Source organism: Lampetra planeri, chromosome 39 (genome assembly GCF_965212315.1).
Source record: "Lampetra planeri chromosome 39, kcLamPlan1.2.h2, whole genome shotgun sequence".
Lineage (NCBI taxonomy): Eukaryota > Metazoa > Chordata > Hyperoartia > Petromyzontiformes > Petromyzontidae > Lampetra > Lampetra planeri.
In genome coordinates, this window is record NC_136145.1 from 1,119,895 (window position 1) to 1,141,153 (window position 21,259).

Genomic DNA, 21,259 nt, shown 5'->3' on the forward strand with positions numbered 1-21,259 from the left:
GCAGACGAGGGGGACGCTCCTCGCCGCTGTGTGCACGCCATTGGGCCGGCGGCGACGACGATGGCGGCGTTGATTGCCTTCGCTCACGACGAGGTTGGAACTCGTCCGAAACCCCGAGGGGTTTTATTTTTTTCGAGGCTCGGTGGGAAGGGGCGGGGGGGCTAACTAAGTACGGCGCGACGTCGCGCGGCGCAGATTCCAGGGTGCAAACGATTCGAATCGCGGATCGAGCGTGATTGGTGGTAGCGGCTCCCACCGCTCTCCTTTCATCAGCCGCCTCTCGTTTGTTTATTGTGTTTGAGCTTCACGGAACGGTGAGCACTGTTGATTTTGCATCGGCGGCATGCACGCTTTGGGAGGAATCGCCCCCCCCTCCCCCCCGCTTCATAGCCCCCCGTGGCCCGTGGGCTCCGTCGGTGCAGTTGCACCGCCTGCGCACGGCCACTGCCCTCGTGGTTGTACGCGTGCCTCGCGACCGATGGGGCAGGCAGGAGAGTTTTCTCATCAAGTGCAGGTTTCTCGAGGGTGGTATTGACTGACTTGTGAACACGTCGGGGCAATTGGCGAATTGCCCGTGCGGTCAATATTACAGAGCGAAAACCACGGTGTTCTCAGATTTGCCCTGCAGCTTCGTATTGTAATCTCTCCGAACGGAAGCCTTGGTGATTGAAGAATGAATCGCTATTGTTTCGTCTTTAAGAGTTGGCGAAGCTGTGCGAAAACGGAGGCCTGCGTGGGTGAAACGTGACCCAAAAACAAGTCGAGGTGTATGAATAATAAGAATAGGTTTTACCCTTTCTGGCAATACAACAGTTGTTAAGATGTTCAAACACCAAATAGCTACTTTTTTCAAGGAATAAAGTTTGCATTAACCACACGTACATGTGGTCAACATGCTAACAAACCTGCTCTGATAATATATGCATTGTCTTTGAAACTTATTAGCCTACACCAGTTTAAAAAAAAAGTTTCTATAGTTTTCTTGGAAAGAACATTATTGGTCTGGACTCGGTGTGCTGGTATAAATGATGAGCAGAACTGACACGTGACATAGGGCATGAGATCGAGTAATTTAGCCCCCTTGCGAAAGAAATTAGGAACATTCACAACTCACTCTAGGTTGCCAGCAGGGATGGGCACTATCCCACACTCATTTGAGCATGGGGCAGACCCCCTCGACTCACTCAATGAAAGTCCTGCCTTGAGATGTGTGGCCAGTCACTGGCCACAGAATCTTCCAGTATAAAGAGATATTCTGATTGAGTGGTTTTCTACTCGTGCCGTGAACTGCAAGAACCGGAGAAAACCTACGCCGCAATATGAGTGGGATACCACGCAACGTTTTCACTCAGGGTCACAAAAGCCCACTTTGCTGTTACGCCCGCTCCATACCATCTCACAATCCGGTGGGTTTGTGGTGCCGGCACAGGATGCCGCGTGTATGCGTGTGTACGCGTGTACGTGTGTACGCGTGCGCGCAAATCCACGAGACGCAGAAGTCCACGAGCCGCGCTCTCGAAGCGCGTGTGTGTGAGAGAGCGTCGCTCGGTGACGAGCCCCACGGCCCTGTGGGTGGGAACACCCTCGGAGGAGCCCCCCCCCCCCCCCCCCCGCTGGGACCTCACCGCCGTCCGTGTGCCGCAGGCCATCCTGGTGCGGTGGCAGCCCCCGCCCCCCGGCGCGCACAACGGCGTCATCGTCGGATACCGCATCCGGCACCGCAAGACCGGGCGGCGCAGCGAGGCGGAGGTCACGGAGAGCAGCCAGCTGTGGCACCAGCTCGCCGGTGAGATGCTCGGCGAGGACGCGCGTGCGTGTTCGTGCATGCGTGTTCGTGCGTGCGTGTTCGTGCAGGCGTGCGTGCGTGTTCGTGCGTGTTCGTGCGTGTATGTGCGGGCGTGCGTGTGCCTGCAGAGACCAAGACCCTTGACGCACCCTGTAGCCTCAGCAGACCGTTTGGGTCGAGCGCTGTTAGCGAGCACCGGTGAAAGCCGGCGCGGCACCACGCCCGGCCGCCTTTGGTCTCCCCCTCAGGGGTGGTGAAGCTTACACTCCGGCACCAGGTGCTCATTTAAGGCTCGCCTGACCTGCAGACGAACCGGAGATCACTTCGGATATTCGCCACTCGATGTTGGGCCGTAAGCGGGAATCGAATTTGGGTCGTCGTGTTTCACGCGCGCAAGCACGCGCGCCTGCGCACGCGCCTGCACACGTGCAACATATATACGCTCCAGCGAAACGCGCGCAAACTCACACGACCGAGCAAGGACAAGACCCGCACGTTGTGCGATGATATGCCCACTCAATGTTCTCTCGTGTTTATAAAAAGATGCTGCCCTTGAGAGTTTCAGGCCCTCGGAACACACGCTTGTTAGCCAGCTCCCATTAATGCTGCATGACACATGACGGGGGGCGGGGAGCGTTGGCGCAATGGTTAGCTATGAAGCCTGCCCTGTTAAAGCAATGCCTATCGGTATCCTGACGTTATAAAGCAATGTCGGCCAATAGATGCCGAGTTTGACTCTGGCCAGGCACATGTGGTACAGCCACATTGCAAAGCAAAAGCATTATTACAGAATCCAGTTACCAAAGACTGCACACACACAAAAAAAAAAACGTTATTTTTTTTGGCGGTGTTCGCCACCCTTCAGCTCTTCAGGAAGACCGATTTCTGTTCGGTCGTCATGCAACAAGAACCACTGAGAGGCGACGTAAAGGAGTGGACACATGCCAATTGAAGCAGCTGGAGAAGGAACACATTTTCCAGAGCCGTTGGCCAACGCGGCGCGGTGCCGTGTGGTGTTGGCGGACGTGCTCCGATCGCTACGAACGGGGTGCCTCCTGTCAATTGATGGCGGTCGCTCGCTAAACTCAACTATTTTTTTTATTTTACCGGGTAAGGCCCTATGAGCTATGTTGCTGTTTTTCAGAAGCGACCTGGCCACAAATGATAGCCCAACGAGAAGTGGCTTATCACGTGGAAATGTATAGCGGCCACATACTCTAAACGCGTGTTTCTAAGTGTGGAGGGAAAAAACCGGAGAACCTGGAGAAAAATCCATGCGACGATGGGGAGAGAAAGAGAGAGACACGCAAACTCCAAATATACAGGCATCAGGGTTGGGATTGAACCCACGACCTCCTCTATACCAGGCGAGGTAGTTAACACATCTCGCCACCACGAGTCGCTGCGGATCAACCAGAAGCGCACCACGTGTGAGACCAGCGCCAGTGTTTAATTGCCTGCCTGTGACTGCATGTGACTGCCTGTGACTGCCTGTGACTGCCTGTGACTGCATGTGCTGCTGCTGCTCTTGTTGCGACGGCCGCCGTGCTCGCCAGGCCTGGAGCGCGGCACCGAGTACAGCTTCAAAGTGTCGGCGCTTACGGTGAACGGGACGGGGCCCTCCTCCGACTGGGTCTCCAGCGAGACCTTCGAGGAGGACTTGGACGGTGAGACCCGAAGCTGCTGCCCTCCCCGCGCACGTCTCCTCGCTATTTCAGTCTCACGCGCGTTCCGTGAGTGAGAAAGCCAGAAACACGTAGACTTATCTGTCATGAAGGTGTTTTGGCGAAAGCCGAAGTGTTAAACTGCTTGTAAACTGCAGGAAGGCACGACTCCCATGATGCTTTACATTCACGTGACCGAGACGTTGCATGCGCAACGTTCACCTATTGTCGTATTTTTGTTTAGACCAGCAACTCGACAATTATTATTCGAATTTGGTGGTCTCAACAATAATATGACCACTTGTTCAGCTCCTTTGAGCGAGTGGTCTAGACAAGGCTGAGAGCATTGTGCATGTAATGTGTTGGTCACGTGATATGCATGCAAGGCATGATGGGAGTCGTGCGTGTGAACAGCACACCTCTGCTTGTGGTTATTTCCATTCCTTTAATATGTTTTATCTCCGCGTCTTGGGTAGCGTTCGGTCAGATTGGTGCTGAGAAAGCACCAATCTGACCGAAGAAAACCTCTTTGTTATATTTAATGTTTGATCTCCACGACTCATCGTTTCACATCTCAGAATATACACCGCAAAGTCCAAGAGGATTTGCTGATCCTTGCAAATGCTATGGAGGCTTACTGGCACTGGGCACGGGCCGAGCGTCAAGACTGTAACCGTATCGCTACACTCAATTTGCACAGCTGCTCCTCGTGAATTCCCGTGTTGTCGCGGCTCAGCGTCGGGTCATTGTGCGAGCGCGAGCATTTGAGTCATCGCTGCTGCCCGCCGCTGCGAGCGATCCCTCCTGCGAGAGCGATCCCTCCTGAAGGATCTCGCGACGGGAGTCGCCGTGGCCCCGTCTCCACTGCGTAGGCCACCCCCCCCTACCGTGTAGCTGCCGAGTGATGAGCCCTTGAAACCGTGACCGTATCCGCCGCGGTTGTGTGTCTGGCGCAACCTCTAACTCCACCCCACGCCCCCCCACCGGCCAGGGTTCGGTTCGGCTGTCCCCCGCCCGGTGGCTGAGCACGCACGGCAAGGGGTCCGTTATGGTGCGGCCACGATTGGCAGAGGGTCCTCTAGGACCACAAATAACATTGGTCCTCTGAAACCCAGAGAGTCTGGGTGGTCCGAGTGAGTTTAGAATTTCACAAAGCGTGGCAAGCTCTCCCCACCTGTTCCGCACGGGATTTCTCCGATTTTCCTCCTATAGCTGCTAAATAACTTAATGAATAGAAACGCGCAGCTTAAATGGAATTGGCAAAAAAACCCATCTCAAATGGTGAAAAATGACCGGCGCGTTGCTTTCATTTTTCGCGGCACTGAGCGAGCAACGTCGCTCCCCGACTGTGAAACTGCAGCAGGGACTGCGCCTTCGCGATAGCCGTGCGCAAAACGTGCTCGATACGTTGTTATTATTATTATTAAGCCAATAGTCGGATGCTTGTCGTGGGAATTGTCATCATACTCGGTGGGAGAGGAGCAGCAGTCCTCACGGGAGGAACCATGAACCGGCGGGATTTGACCGTGACATGTCTACAAACCTTCCACGGTAAAAAAATTATAATAAATATATTGGAAACTCAACACATTCGTCAATCACACTGTTACCTTAAAATTAAAAGTATAAAATCGGTGAAGTGTTGGGCAATGGCCCTTCATCACAGAATCCTCCGATGAGTACGGTTGGCTACGTAAGGGTGCGAAAGAAGCTCAACGTTGACACGTCCAGCACATGGAGAAGCTGGAGCGGCTATGTTGGTGTGCCACCGCTAGAGGGCAGCACTGATCAGGTGGTGGAGGGCAACGCAAAGGATGTTTAGGGTCACTCATGGAAGGCAATTTCGGTAAGGATTGAAAGTAAGAAAATCGATTCGCTTTTACATTGGACAAGGCGGGTATTCGCACTCCCGCGTCTCCGCACGCGTCTGCGCCGTCCCGCGCTCACCAGCGGGCGTCTCTCTCCCGGGGGCAGAGTCGCGCGTGCCCGAGCAACCGAGCTCGCTGCACGTGCGCCCCCTCACGACGAACATCGTGGTGAGCTGGACCCCGCCGGCCGGCAGCGACGTCATGGTGCGCGGCTACTTCATCGGCTACGGCGTGGGCAGCCCCTATGCTGACACGGTGCGCGTGGATGCCAAGCAGCGCTACTTCACCATCGAGGGACTCGGTACGGGGCTCGCTCCGCACCCTTCTTGCTGCGACGCGTAGGCCTGTTGAGGGTGCGACAGATACCAATAGGAGAGAGATGCCGATAGTTCGCTTTTGTAACTGACAGCAAAATGAAAACATCGTGCCGTAGCAACCGGCGTCGCTTGCCGTTGTCCATGAAGCTCCTGAATAAGCTCCCAGCGCCCGGAGCGAAACGTCGGACGTCGTGCCGAACAAAAAATCGCCGGCACGACGGGAACGCGTGTCGGAGCGCTGCGACCCGTGGCCCAGTTTGCAGGGCGAGGTGCAGGCTCCGCGTGGGCCCCACTCTGCGTGACCCCTCCCCCACCCCCGTTGTGTGCCCGGCCGTGCGGTCACAGAGCCCAACCACCAGTACGTGATCTCCCTGAGGGCCTTCAACAACATGGGCCAGGGAGTGCCTCTCTACGAGAGCGCCACCACCCGCTCCATCACGGGTACGCGCGCTCACCCCTCGCAGATACTCACTCACAAATACACTCACGCATAAGTACACTCACTCACAGATACACTCACTTACAGATACACTCACTCATAGATACACTCACTCACAGATACACACACTTACAGATACACTCACTCATAGATACACTCACTCACAGATACACTCACTTACAGATACACTCACTTACAGATACACTCACTCACAGATACAGATACACTCACTCATGGGTACACTCACTCACAGATACACTCACGCATAGGTACACTCACTCACACATACACTCACTCACAGATATACTCACTCACAGATACACTCACGCATAGGTACACTCACTCACAGATACACTCATTTACAGATACACTCACTTACAGATACACTCACTCACAGATACACACACTCACAGATACTCACAGATACACTCACTTACAGATATACTCACTCACAGATACACTCACGCATAGGTACACTCACTTACAGATACACTCACTTACAGATACACTCACTCACAGATACAGATACACTCACTCATGGGTACACTCACTCACAGATACACTCACGCATAGGTACACTCACTCACACATACACTCACTCACAGATATACTCACTCACAGATACACTCACGCATAGGTACACTCACTCACAGATACACTCATTTACAGATACACTCACTTACAGATACATTCACGTACAGTGACACTCACTTGTGTGTGTGTGTGTATGTATGTTGGACTTCTTTTGCACCATACATAGCCAACGGTGCTAATCAGATACACCCACTCATTCACTCACTCACAGCAATATCGACTCACTCCACGGTACACTCACTCACCCTAGAAGGCCGTACAGCAAAGTGTAGATTAATCTCCATCTGTCGCTTCTGTCTGTCGCCCCCTGGCACGTGTGGGTTGATTTCCGGGTGCTCCAGTTTCCTTCCACATTCATAAACAGTCGTCATTAATAATTGGCTCAAAATATATTTGTATTCAACTTTTCTTCAATTTTTATTGTTCAAGAACGTACAAAATATCATCGAGGGAAACGCAGGTCGCGAACCCGTCACATTTCAGAGGGCGAAACCCCCCCCCCCCCTTCAGAAAGGGGACCTGCTAGAAGCACTTGGGGCTCCTCACTCCACGACCATCGTCGGGATGACGAGTGGCAGGGGGAGGGAAGGGGAGGCTAATGACACCTTAATCTCTGCGCCTCCCTGTGTGGCGGATTGTGCAGTGTTGTGTGAATATTGTTGTAACTGTTCTAACCCGCGCTGCTGCGCCAAGCTGTGAACTGTTTAACTGCACACGTGACTAACTGTGACTTCTCTCTTTTTCCATGTTAACATCTTTTCGTTTACCATCTGTACGCCCCTCGCTGTGTTTTGTCGCCTTTGTTGTCTGTGGGTTTTTTTTTTACGTTTTCATCCATTCTGGTGCGATCTGAATCACCATCTGTCCCACGCGGGCGTACGTACGTGTCTCCACGGGGCCGCCCCGCTCCGCGTCGCGCTGCCTCCGTGCACTGCGCGCCCCTCAACCCCTGCCGTGACCGCCCTGCACGCACCCTGCACACACACCGCACACACACCGCACACACACCGCACACACACCGCACACACACCGCACACACACCGCACACACACCGCACACACACCGCACACACACCGCACACACACCGCACACACACCGCACACACACCACACGCCCTGCACACACACCGCATGCACGCGCGCAACGCCCGTGTTGGCCGCTCGCACTCCCACTGCTGCGCCCTGCGCATCTCCCCTGTGCGCCGCGCGCCCCTCGTCCGCACCGCGTCACTCCGTGGCCTCCCCCCCCCCTCCCCCCCGCACGAACCCCGCGTGGTCGCCGCCGCCGCGTGGCCTCCTCTGGCCCCGCCTCCGTCCGTCCTGTCCCCGCCTCTCCGCCCGCTCGTCTGTTCCGTGCGGCGCCCCCCCCCCCCCCCCCCGCTGCCCCCCACCGCTCTCCGCCGCTCAGACTCGATGGACCCCTCGGAGCCCGACCCGTTTGACCTTTTCTCGGACGCTTTCACGGCAGTCCCCGAGCCGCCCACGCCCATGCTGCCCCCCGTGGGCGTCCAAGCGCTGGTGCTGGGGCCCGACACGATCCGCATCACCTGGGCCGACAACTCCCTCCCCAAGAACCAGCGCATCCCGGACGCGCGCTACTACACCGCGCGCTGGAAGACGTACTTCACCAACAACGCCAAATACAAGGTGCGCCGGGCGGGGGGGGTATGGCGCGTTCCGCAAACCTGGGGCTATGGGTGGTGGGCGGGTGGCCTCTCCTGTGCCCGGAGTTTGGGTTCAGCTTCCTTCCCATTCATGGTCCTGTTACTGCAGAGGCGTTGGCTCGAGAGTCGGTGATTACGTTTGAATCTGAAGGAAAGTATTCTTTCCTTCACGTATTCTTTCCTTCGCGTGTTTTTCTTTCCCCGCGTGCAATCCTCTCGGCGGCTGTGTTGCTGCACCGTTTGTGCTCCACCTTCTTGCGATCCTCCTCTTTACCAAGGGCGCCACGGTGGCGAAATGTTAACCACCTCGCCTGATTTACAGGAGGTCGTGGGTGCAATCTCGAACCTGACGCCTGCTGCTGTATATTTGGAGTTTGCGGTGTCTCTCTCCCCTTGGTCGCGTGGACTTTTCTCCGGGTCCTCCGTTTGTTCCCCAAACGTTTAGAATCAACGTCACGCGTTTAGAGGATTTGGCTCCTGTACACTTCCACATGATGATAAGCCTCTTTGTTGAGCTAACAGCACTCGCCCCAACATTCTGCGAAGGCTCCACGGGGGATCTTTGTCTTTGTGCGCGTGCTGCCGCCGCAGATGGCAAATTCGACGACGCTGAGCTACCTGGTGACGGGGCTGAAGGCGAGCACCCTCTACGAGTTCTCCGTGATGGTGACGCGCGGACGCAGATCCAGCACCTGGAGCATGACTGCGCAGAGCACCACCCTGGAGGCCGGTACGTCGCACCGAGGAATCTGGTTGCAACTAGGGGGCAGTGGGGGGGGGGGGTGCGGCCGGGGGGGGGCGGCCGCGAGGGGCGAGCGCGCTCACCTCCCGTACGAAATGTAGCCGTTCTTTCTTTTCATTTGTATGCCAGTGCCCACGTCCGCACCGAAGGATCTCACCATCATCAGCAAGGAAGGGAAGCCGCGCATCGTCATCGTGAACTGGCAGCCTCCGTCCGAAGCCAACGGCAAAATCACAGGTGAGCCGGCAACGCACCGCACGGGTGGAGCTTCAGACAGCGCCCCCCCCGGGGCGAGACGGGCCTGGGCGAGCGCACGCGCCAGCGACGCTGCTCTCTCGGCGAGTCCCCTGCCGTGCGGTGGTGAGTCCCAGGGCACAGGAGGGAGGCAAGTCGGGGTCGCGGTGCAGGGCTCGGCTCAGGCCCGCCGACCCCCGTGGGTCGGCACGGTCGCCGCTTTAACGGGCGCACGCTGTGAACTGGGACAGCGACGCACTGGCCCTGGCGAGCGTGGTGTGTTTGTGACGGTGTTATATTATATAATACCGTTACATGTGTGCAATGGCGATATTATACAAACTGCTGACTTGCTGCTCATTGGCAACCGAATCTGAAGGGATTTGAACATCTCCACCTCTCCCATCGGCTTGTGGTGGGGAGCGACGGTCACGCGGAGGCCACCGTTGTTGGGTCGCGACGACGCGGGGACCCCGGGGGGGGGTGGGCGGAGTCTTCTACCGCTGACCGTGTCTCCCCCCCCCCACCCGCACGTTGCAGGCTACATCATCTACTACACGACTGACAAGTCCGCGGAGCTGCACGACTGGGTGATCGAGCCCGTGGTGGGCGACCGCCTCTCGCACCAGGTGCAGGAGCTCACGCTCGACACGCTCTACTTCTTCAAGATCCAGGCGCGCAACTCCAAGGGCATGGGCCCCATGAGCGAGCCGGTCACCTTCCGCACGCCGCGAGGTCAGCAGCAGCGGCCGCCGCACTCTTCTCTATCGCGCACGCACGCACGCACGTCGTGACTCCGACTGGCTTCCAGCCTTCCTCTCGGCGCCCCGCTGCTTGAATGCAGCCGGGCTGGGGGCCCAAGGGTCACATCTGGGGTCACGGCAGGGCGGCTACGACCGCAGCGTCTGCCGTGGACCCCTATAATGCGCACAGGAGGGATGGGCTGGTGCGTGTTCCTCATTATGAAGTGGGGGGGGGGCGGGAGAGGGAGGGGAATCTCCCCCACGTGAGCAGCGCGGGTTTCTGCGCTGTCCCGAATCTGTAAATGACGACAGAGCCGTCATTTACAAGGTTTGAGAGACGCGCGCGGGTGGCCGAGCGCCTCTCTCAAACCCCCGTGGCCACCGGCGGTGAGGACCTGCTGCTTCTGGGCTCTGCTGGTGTCGTTTGCTTGCCACCCCACCTCCCCCCACTTCGCCCCCCCACCTGCCCCCCCCCCCCGCCTCCCCCCCAACCCCCCCAGCCCCGCAGCTTGACGGCACGGTGTTAACACGGAGACTTGCTTCATTTTAACGCGGTGGCATCGTCTCTTTCTCGCCCCCTCCCCTCTCGCCCCCCCTGCTCTGCCACACCTGCGCGTACCCCGGATGCCCCCCCGCCCACCCTCCCCTCCCCCCTCGACCTGCTGCCCCCCCCCCCCCCGGGATGTCCCTGCTGATAGCACCAGCTTCTGGCAGGGGCGCTCCAGGCAGTGGCATCGCTTGGGCTGGGAGCCCCAGTCTCCTAAACCGTGCCACTTCTAATGGTAAACTCGCTTCTTCTCCTCTCCTCTGCGCAAAAAAACCTGCGGTGCCGTTGCGCCGTCGCGACCGTGTGCGCGCCGTGCGAGCGATGCGTTTGAGTCCGTGTGCTGTGCGTGCCGCTGTGCGTGCGTTGCTGTGTATTGGGGAGCGGTGGTGCAGCGGTTAGCGCGCTGCGCGGTGAACCCCGTGGACCCGAGTTCGATGCCCGCTCACGGGCAACACCGGTGACGATTTTGTGAACCGGTCCTGGGCCCTGCCTTGGGTCAACTCAGCCTCAAATGAGTACCTGTGTATACGTCGCCACTAGGGAGGCAAAGGCGGCCGTGCGTGGTGCTGGCCACCCACCCCCTCGGCCTTCGTGGGTGCTACTCGCGAACACAGCACTTGCCCCGACAGTCTGTTGAGGCTGGTCATCGAGACGCTGCGCCCCCCCACCCCGCCCGCTCCCCCGCCCCGCCCCACAGACGGCCCCACGGGGCAGCAGCACCCCCTGCAGAGCAGCCGCGGCTCGGCGCTGGACAACAACCTCCTCATCATCGTGATCGTGACGGTGGGCGGCCTCACCGTCATCTGCGCCATCGTCGTGGCCGTGGTGTGCACGCGACGCTCGGCCGCCGCCGTCAAGAGGTGAGGGCCCCAACGCACTCACGGCTGCAGCCAGGGCCTCGTGCTCACCCTCCACCTCGTCATCGTCACTCTCCCTTCTTCTCAGCAGAACCACGGCTCCAGTCAGACCCTCCCTCCCTCTCCATCCCTCCCCTCCCTCCTCCTCCCCCTCTCCCCTCCTCCCTCTGCCTTCTTCTGGGTAATCACTGAGCCCTTATCGGATCTTTCTGGCTCTTACTGTCTAACCACCTTGCTCTGATTTGAATCTACCTTGCCCCTGTACCGTCCACGTAGCCTCCACATTTTGCCGTGAACGTGGAGAGGGGAGGGAATGTCTTGAGGTGTGTCGTCCATCCCAAGCCGCACCGTGTCCGCGGTACGCGACGTCACCCCCTCGCGCGTCCCCCCCCTCCTCCTCCACAGCAAGCGGGCCGTGCCAAAGTCTCCAAACGGTTCGGGCAAGCGCAAGGGCAGCCCCAAGGACCTGAAGCCTCCGGACCTGTGGATCCACCACGAGACCGTGGCCCTCAAGCCGCTCGACAAGGCCCAGGGCCCGGGCGCCGGCGGGGGCCCTGTCGGCGGCGGGCCCGGCGGCGGCGGCGGTGGGCCGTGCCCCTCCGGCCCGTCCGGCCCGGCCGACCCGCACTCGGCGGCTCTGCAGTGCGGCGGCGGCGGCGGGCCGGACGTGGAGCGCGGCGACGCCTACACCAACCACCAGAGGGGCTCCTACTCAGGTGCGGAAGCCGCCCCCCGCCGGGGCCCGGCCTCCTGCGAGCGCCGTGGCCGCCGCGCACGACGTCGGTGGGGGAGGCGGTCGAGTGGATGGCGGGGGGGGGGGGGGCCGGGGGGGGGGCCCAGTGTATTTGTTGTTTATTGTAGATTTAGATTCTAGCCGGTTAGCCGCGTGTAGCCGGAGGGGAGCGCTCACCGAGTCGGGGCTCGGGAGCCCTTGGCACTGACGATTGGTTTTGTATTCCCGATGTTTCAAGTAACTTGCAGGTAATGTCTCAAATTTGGACGATGAGGCCAACATCCAACGGGCCCTGCTCTTCTTTGTATTTTGCGGTTGACACACACCCGCAGTGTTAGTCACGGCCGGCCCGTGAGATTCAAACCGCAAACCACTGCAATAAATGCCGGGAGACAATCAGCGTGGACCGGTGAGGTCCCTGGTTTAAATGGGGAGCCTCCACTTACAAGAATAACGATGATACATATGAGGAGCCACCAGTGATAATGAGACCAGGTTCTCATGTGGATGGTCTCACGGAACGAGTTCTAAGTCATCACCTTCTGAGAGCTTCACGCACTTTCGGGGGCTGCACGTTCGAAGGCCCGGAGGGCGCAGGCCGCCGCTCGCGTCGGCCCCGCAGGACGGCACCGCGGGTTTTATTTCGGTAACTCGGCGCGGCCAAAGGATGCGCTTCGTCTTGAGCGCGGGCGGAGCTTTGTTCTGCCGCCCCATTAGCGAGCGTCGTGGGTCGCACGCAGCGGCCGCACGGCGAGCTACGTCGCACAGAGAGGCTGTCCAGAGGCGCGGCGCGGGTCACGCGGTCACGTGGCACTCGGCCCACGTGCCGCTGCGCTCAAGCGCGCCGATGACGGCGGCCGTAGCGAGGGTCTCCGGCTAGCGACGGGGTCCCGAGTCACCGCGCGTGGGCGTGCGGGCGTGCGGGCGGGCACGACCTCGAGGCGCCGGTCCGCCCGGAAGCGGCGGTGGAGGCGGTGGCGGCCCCGGCTGAGGGCGGCGCGTGTTGTGCCCCTCGCGCAGGCAAGCGAGGCGAGGACGGCATCTCGTCGTCTCTGGAGCGCTCGATAGCGGCGCGCCAAGCCATGCGCCTCAAACTGGCCGTGCCCTCCGAGCACAAACACGCGGCGCGTACGTACTCCCACACCGCCACTCTTCTTGCCATCCCATCGTCGCGAGCACCTTTGTGTTTCTGATTTTATTTTTATCACGTCGATGTTTGGTTTTATTAATATGTGTGTTTTCCTGCTCTCTCTCTCTCCCCACCCCCTGTCCCTCGCCCCCTTCCCTCTGTGCATCTCATTCTGTCTCTGCGGATGTTTTTCTGTTTTTACTTTTAATTTTATCCATACTCCACCGCCACCCTTTTCAAACCACAAAATCTTCCAACGCCTACTTCTTCAAATACGTATAAACACCGTGCATTATTTTACCAATAACGCCCCTTTCGAAAATTGGTTGCCTACTACCCAAACGGTCAAATTGACCCAACTTGATAACCCCTCACAGCGCACCACCACCACCACCAGCAGCAGCAGCACCACCACCACCACCACACGCACCTCAGCCACTCGGCCGCGCTGCTGCCGAGCCCGGCCCCTCCCCCCGTGCCGTCCCCCCCGGCGTCCCCCTTGCGCCACCACTACCCCCCCTGCCAGCCGCCGCACTACGGCGCTCACTACCCGGGCTCCCCCCCCGGGGCCCCGCAGGAGCGAGGGAGCCACCTCGTCGGTGAGGCCTTCCTCAGCGAGGGCGCGGCGCACGCGTGTGTTGTCGTCGTGTTTGTGTGTTGTGGTCGTCGTGTTTGTGTGTGTTGTGTGTGTTGCATTCCGTGCATGGTATGAAGCATGCAGAGGCCGATAACGAGGGCAGCGCTGTGACTCGTGGTGGTGGTGTTGCGTGTTGTGTTTTTTGTTGTTCTGTTGTGGTGTACGGAGAGCGGTGGTGTTGCGGTTAGCGCGCTGCACTACGAACCCGGCGACCCGAGTTGGATTCCCGCTCACGGCCAACACCAGTGACGATTATCTGAACCGGTCCTGGGCCTCCCCTACGTAGACTCAGCCTCAAATGAGTACCTGGTGTGGTGTGTAAAATCATCACCACTGGGGAGACAAAGGAGGTCGGGCGTGGTGCTGGCCATCCACCCCCTTGTGTACCGTGCCGGCCTTCATAGGTGCGTCCAGAGAACAGCACTTGCCCCAACAGTCTGTTAAGGCTATACGGGGATATGTGGGATCTTTGTGTTGTGGTGTTTGCGTGGTACATGAGGGTGGCCCCTTAAGATGGAAAATCTGCAAGAGGCTTTATGTTGTCTTCCCTTATTTCCCGTAATGTGTATAGAGGTCACTTTGAGCAATCGACCATTCCATTTCACAGAGGTGTGTTTCGGCCAACTGTCACTATTAATTTTACTTTAATTACGGTATCGCTAAACCATTCACAAAATGCATCAGTGCCCGAGTACACAAAACGATCTTAAGATTTCTCGTGAATCCAGAAGGCTGCTTGTTGTAGCGCGATCACGAACGTGCCGTGGGAGAAAACGGATCGTGAGTCAAAGTGAAGAGGGGTCAAAGCGAGATTGTGGCTCTCACGCGCATGAGAGCTATTACTCGATGAAACGTCATCATCGCTCCCGCTGCCAGTAAGAGACAAACATGGCCGGCATGACATCATCAGCCAGTTGGTGGCCGAGGTTGATGTTGTTGATGTTGATGATGTTGATGATGGTGTTGATGTTGATGTTGTTGATGTTGATGATGGTGTTGATGTTGTTGATGTTGTTGATGTTGATGATGTTGTTGATGTTGTTGATGTTGTTGATGTTGATGATGTTGTTGATGTTGATGATGTTGTTGATGTTGTTGATGTTGTTGATGTTGTTGATGTTGATGATGGTGTTGTTATTTGTGGTGACTGCTAGAGGCCCTCACCACTCATACGTTTCTCGTGGCTTCACGGACGCCTCATATAGCGCCCTAATTTGCTTGGAATTACGGTAAATCTTATCGTAAATCGGACTTGCAACATCGAATCGGTACAATCCAAATGTGCCGTACAGTGCTGTGAATAGAGTCTTGTAAATACCGTTTTACTTGGAGACCTCCGTGAAAGCGTCGGCCAAATTGTTTTCAAATATCCCTAGGAAAGTTAATTGAGATTCGTGAATCCACAACAAACTGTTTTTTTTCTTTGCCTTCAAAATTCCCCCACGTTGTAAATTGTGTTTTTGGGCGGCAGAGTGGCGCAGTGGTAACACATGTCGTGCCTCGCAGCAGGAAAGAGCCTGGGTTCGATGCCCGACTCGGGCGTCTTTCCGTGTGCAGTTTGTTTTCTCAAACTGCACACCTTAAATCAGCTACAAACACCACACCACGTGACCTGGTGTAGGCCCAAACATTCCCAATGCTGAAACATGAATCAATTGGGATCGCAAACTTGGCAGGAAAAAAAGTAACGAGGCTCAGCGAGGCTTTTCCTGAGCCAACGAGCGGAATAACAGCAACGATATTAGTCAGCGCCCGGGAAGCCACCGATAATTGTAAGTGAGTTTGCATCGTTTGAGTCCGACGCAGCGGGGGGGGGGGCTGACCAATCCGAGTCCTGCTCTCCTGACGTACGCCCGTCGCACCCACCCCTCCCGCGCGTGGCCCCCCTCGGCGCGAGCAGAGATCGTGGGAGTGGATGTGGAGGAGCTGCGGAGCGGGGGGCTGCCCCCCCTCCCGCCGGCGGGGGAGGGCTCGTCGAGTGGAGAGTACGAGGAACCGCGGCCCGTCGTGCCCACGGCACACGTGCGGCCCACGCAGCCCCTGCGTAGCTTCGCGGTGCCCCTCGTGTCGGCCCACGGGGCGCTACGCCCCTCCGACAGCCCCCTCCTGTCCCACCACGCAGGTGGACACAGCCCCCTCCTGTCCCACCACACAGGTGAGACACGGCCCCCACTTCTGTCCCACCACGCAGGTGCAACACGGCCCGCTCCCGTCACCTGCTGGGAGCCATTCACTGAGTCGACGTAGTTTTCTGCCCGCTGTGAGGATCTCAGACTCGTCCCTGGTGGTGTCACTCAGTCGGGTCCTGTGCCTGAACCAGGCCCTCTGCCACTGCCAGTCTCTGTCAGAGCGGTCTCGTTCCAGTAACGCAACTTATTTCTGAAAATAAAGAAACAAATTAAATGCTGTGCGAGCTGAAATTGTTGTCGTAACGTTCTGACCCGCCCCCACTGGACATCCGTGAAAAAGAGCTTTATAGCTCATCGGATTCCTCCAGTATAAGGGACCTCCTCTTGTACATTGTCAGTGGAGTTCCACGGTAAATGTCATTTTGTACACCCGTATTTATAATCTCTACGCATCCCAAGGGTGTTGCATTGAGCCGCGATCGATCCGCGTGCGGAGAGCGCTCCGCTCTGAGCCCCGAACGCCGAGAGCCGTGAGCAGCGACGCGTTCCCCGTCGTTGCAGGGAGCGGCTCGCCAAAGGTGGCGACGCTCGGAACCCTGGGACGGCTGCGCGTGCCGCTGCCCGTGATCCTGCCCAGCGCCCCAGACTCGTCGGCCCACGACTCGCAGACCTTCGAGGACTCGGACAGCGTGAGTTCCCGCGCGCCGCCGCCGCGTCGTTTTCGCCGCTCTAATTTTTTTTGCTCTTGCGGCCGCCCCCTGCTTCGCCGCCGCTTCGCTTCGCCCGCTTTTGTCGTCCGCTTCGCGACGCGAGCCGCTCGTCCCGTACGGCCCGTACGGCCGTGGCAACGGGCGCGTTGTTGGCACCGCCGTCGAGTGGCGTTCGTTTGCCCCGCTCGGCGTGCGCGTCATGGGCGGTTCCGCGTGCGCGTTTCGTTTCGGCATACACTGCCGCTGACCCCCAGCGCTGACCCTGAGCAGATGACCCCCATGTAAACCACTCGTGGGTCCGGAGAACCCCATCACGAGTGGGGGGGTTTGGGGGCGAGTGGGAGGGATACATCTGTCGTGGTGGCAACACGCCTGATCGTACAGATCGTGGAGCACTACGGTGGCGAAATGTTAACTACCTAGCCTGGTATACAGGAGTGCATGGGTTCGCTCCCAACCCTAATGCCTGCTGTATATTTGGAGTTTGCATGCCTGTCTCCCCGTGGTCGCGTGGGTTTTTCTCCGGGTCCTCCGGTTTTTCCCTCCACATTTAGAATCAATGTGCGTTTATATCAATTGGCTGCTATAAATGTCCACATGATAAGCCACTTCGTTGACATCACCTGGTGAAATAAAATAAAAGCGATTGTGACATCCTCCAACGGCGGTTAAACCCTGTGGTCGTACGGCAGCGACGGCGAGACTTTTGCCGTGCCGTCGCTCGCTCCGGGTCGTGAACTCTCGCGGGGTCCCAGTTTGCGTTGAAGCAAACTTTCGCAGGGGATGTTTCCTGCGTACGACCGCTCGCGGCGTGGCGAGAGTATTCGGAGCTGAGCCGCGGTGAACATTGCCCTGGAGAGAGGTGCGGGAAGGGGGAGAGTCCGTGGGTCGGCGCTGCTGTGCGCTCTGAGCATTTGCAGGCTGAGCTAGAAGTGGCCACCCATTCGCATGCGGCTCAGAATCTCAATCTTTATTCATACTGCAGGAGGAATCCGATGGGCTAAAAAGATATTTTTTTCACAGATGTCCAGTAGGAGCGGGTCAGAAAGTTACAACAACAAACTGTACGAAAATACGATAGGAGTGCAAAGTATAGGAAAGATAAGGAAATCACTAAATATAGCTATGTTTATTTTACCAAATAAAGCCCACTGAGCTATTAGCTTCTATTTCAGAAGCGACCTGGCCACAAATGATAGCGCAACGAAGTGGCTTGACATGTCTGGAAATTTATAGCAGCCAAATAATCTGACCGCAGCAAACAAGTGGACATTACAGTTGGGAGTTTAACACGTAGGCTTTCGCGACAAATATCATCCATAATATAGGTTTTTCTTTTGGATTAGATCGTGTAAATATGGGAGTATAAAAGCAAAACATTGGATAAAGGTCTCCCCATGCCACGTCAGTGACATGGGCTGCTTGACCATGCTTCACCACGCTGGTCAGTGAAAATTGGTCAAGTGCCAGGGCTGGGTCATGGCCCGTTCAGATATCAACACTGCAGCTAGCCACGACTGGGAATCAAGCTCGGCTCACGGGGGGGGGGGGGGGGGGGTTTCCATTGCGCAGTGCGCTAACCGCGGCACCACAACTCCGTACCTGGGAATGGTTTATGATTGCCAAGAAATTTAATTTTCATCAGTTAGAAAACGAATCTCCCCGCTTTGCCATCTCTTGGAAGGTTTGGCAATGCGTCAGCACGCAGTCGTTTTTTGTCGTTGAACTAAATCTTTTTATGCTGCTTTGCGCACTGCTTGTTGTGGACTGAGCTGCCCCCATCATCTCCCCTGCTGCTCCTCATCCTCCTCCTGCTGCTTCTCACGCCCGTGCACGCTCCGCTCCTGCTTCTGGTGCTCTCTCCTGCTTCTGCACCCTCCGCTCCTGCTTCTGGCGCTCGCTCCTGCGCCGTGTGATCTCGAGCCTCGTTCCCCCCACCCCCACACTTCCCGTTTGGCATCGCTAATATATCAAAGTTTCTTGTGGTAACAAAACTGTTACGATCCATGAACCTGTGCAGTGGAGGCTGCATGTTCTAACCATGTTCTCTCGTCTCTCTCTCTCTTTTCACATTGTTTACCTATTTTATTTTTGTCTGATCCTACATTTATTTAACGCCCTTTTTTCCATGCCCCCTTTTGTCTGTCTCACTCTCTTCCCCGTGATTCTGTCTCTCTCTCTGTCTCTCGCTGTTGCTGCCAATGACGATAGCCGGCTTGGTGAGTCACATTGCTCGAACCAGTCGCCCGTTCCTCCCGACGGCAGCGAATCGGCATTGCCATGAGACCCGTAAACCGCCTCACGCTGTGGCTTTGGTGGCGATCCTCCTTCCTTGCAGACCTACGGGCACGACGACGACGACGACGAAGACGACCTCAGCGCTGAGATGGCGAACCTTGAGGGCCTCATGAAAGACCTCAACGCCATAACCTCCGCGGGAATCTGACCCATTTCTTTACAAATGGATCTCTGGGCGAGCGAACGAGAGTCGCGTTAATAGTTTGCGTTGCACGTCGTTCCGGCGTTGTTTTTCATAGCTCTGGGAACCATAAAGCAAGCCGCCGCTCTCCAGGAGATCTTGAAAACTCGGGAAATCGCGTCGCTCCGCAAGATGTTCACGACGCCGACAAGCGTGCGTGTAGCGCGCGCGACGGAGCAGCGTCTTCAGAGAGCAGCGTCTTCAGAGAGATCCTTCGAGAGACGCCTTCCGTCCCTGCTGGGGGGGTGGCACGCGGGCGATCGGCCACGGGGGAGGAAGTCGAGCTGCGGCGGCAGAGCGCCGACGGAAGAAGGAGCCGAGCGGGGCCCTGGGGCCAGGCCGATCTCCTGCCCCTGGGGCCAGGCCGATCTCCTGCCCCTGGGGCCAGGCCGATCTCCTGCCCCGGCTGCCCCCGGGGAGGCAAGCCCGGGCGACGGCAAATGGGGAATAATGCCGTGAACTTTCTTTATACGTCGGAGGACATTTTATAAATAGGTGTTTTGCTTCCTACTCAAGCCCCGTTTATACTTGTACTTTTATTTTTAAAGCTTGTAGATAGCAGTTATTGTTGTTGTTGTTTTTATAAATTGTTAAATGTACATAATTATTCAGTGGGTGTTGTTGTTCAACGAGTGCTTTGCTACATTGCATAAAGGCTAACGGTTGGGATTTGCCAGCAGCTTTGGGTGTTACCGCCTCCGACGTTGTCGCGCCGCTACCGCCGCGTGCACCCCAGGTGCATGTACAAAGCCGTACCGTGAGGTCCGCCGTGATCGTTCCCAATATCGCCGTGCGTGTTGTTGTGTTTTTTTATACGCAGTGAAACGGATTTTTCATATGAAATATTTCGTTTTTTTTGTTATCATTTTTTTTGTAAGTTATACTATGTATAGAATTAGTCTTTACGTAAGTGTTTTTAAATAACTTGTATAAACATGTTTTTTCTTGTTAAAGGATTTAAAACAACAAAAATTTGGAAAAATGGAATATGCGGTTAAAGGGAGTGACCGCAGGGTGGATTAAATAAAAAAACCATTTGGAAACATTTAATATGCGGTTAAAGGGAGTAACCGGAGGGTGGATTCAATCAAAAAATATTTGGAAAAATCAAATTTGCGGTTAAAGGGAGTGACCACGGGGTGGATTCAATAAAAAAATATTTGGAAAAATCAAATTTGCGGTTAAAGGGAGTGACCACGGGGTGGATTCAATCAAAAAATATTTGGAAAAATCAAATATGCAGTTAAAGGGAGTGACCACGGGGTGGATTCAATCAAAACAATATTTGGAAAAATCAAATTTGCGGTTAAAGGGAGTGACCACGGGGTGGATTCAATCAAAACAATATTTGGAAAAATCAAATATGCAGTTAAAGGGAGTGACCACGGGGTGGATTCAATCAAAAAATATTTGGAAAAATCAAATTTGCGGTTAAAGGGAGTGACCGCACCCCGAGCGTGTTGGGTTCGTGTCGCCCTGCCATGCCGGCCACGCCGGGAGTCATGACCCGCGTGGCCATTGGCGATCTCCAGCTCACGAGCGCGCGGCATAGACGCAACGCGGAGCGAACCGGGGGCGGGGAGAGGGGGGTTTGTGCTAAATTTATAATTAGTTTTTTTGTTTAAAAGTTGCTTTAAAACAAACGTGTTGTCGTGCAAACCGCCCCCACCACACACCCCCACAAATCCAAATAAAGAATGAATATGCAATTGTCTTTCCGCAAGAGACATGGACGCCGAGGTGTTTTTTTCCCCCGTGTTGGTAAGATGGACGATGAGCGTCGCGCGGTTGTTTTATCACTTTGCTGGAGTTCTTTTTGCCTCATTCCACTTTTGCTCTAGTAACTGATGGGCCGCCAGGACACACCATGAGGGTGAGCGAGGCCGTATTCAGTAGGCACTGTGCCTAGGGCCTCCGAAAACTTAATGGCCTACGAAAAAAAGATGTGACCGTGTATTTTCGTTTGTATGATAAAAAAATATAACCAA

The 21,259-nt window shown here is 56.5% G+C and overlaps 1 protein-coding gene across 1 annotated transcript in view; it reads left to right on the plus strand.

The window, feature by feature from the left end:
• The window catches only part of LOC144731393 (neogenin-like), a 40,442-nt gene extending 19,444 nt beyond the window's left edge, over nucleotides 1-20,998 (plus strand). Inside the window, exons 13-28 of the mRNA XM_078612411.1 lie at nucleotides 1,645-1,786; nucleotides 3,343-3,453; nucleotides 5,425-5,619; nucleotides 5,981-6,076; nucleotides 8,136-8,314; nucleotides 8,923-9,061; nucleotides 9,203-9,310; nucleotides 9,848-10,042; nucleotides 10,749-10,832; nucleotides 11,295-11,457; nucleotides 11,860-12,170; nucleotides 13,208-13,315; nucleotides 13,694-13,915; nucleotides 15,854-16,108; nucleotides 16,644-16,771; nucleotides 19,131-20,998. Coding sequence (XP_078468537.1) covers nucleotides 1,645-1,786; nucleotides 3,343-3,453; nucleotides 5,425-5,619; nucleotides 5,981-6,076; nucleotides 8,136-8,314; nucleotides 8,923-9,061; nucleotides 9,203-9,310; nucleotides 9,848-10,042; nucleotides 10,749-10,832; nucleotides 11,295-11,457; nucleotides 11,860-12,170; nucleotides 13,208-13,315; nucleotides 13,694-13,915; nucleotides 15,854-16,108; nucleotides 16,644-16,771; nucleotides 19,131-19,238 — 2,544 coding nt within the window. The 3' untranslated portion in view covers nucleotides 19,239-20,998. The remainder of the gene's footprint in view (nucleotides 1-1,644; nucleotides 1,787-3,342; nucleotides 3,454-5,424; nucleotides 5,620-5,980; nucleotides 6,077-8,135; nucleotides 8,315-8,922; nucleotides 9,062-9,202; nucleotides 9,311-9,847; nucleotides 10,043-10,748; nucleotides 10,833-11,294; nucleotides 11,458-11,859; nucleotides 12,171-13,207; nucleotides 13,316-13,693; nucleotides 13,916-15,853; nucleotides 16,109-16,643; nucleotides 16,772-19,130) is intronic.
• The last annotated feature ends 261 nt before the right edge of the window (nucleotides 20,999-21,259 follow it).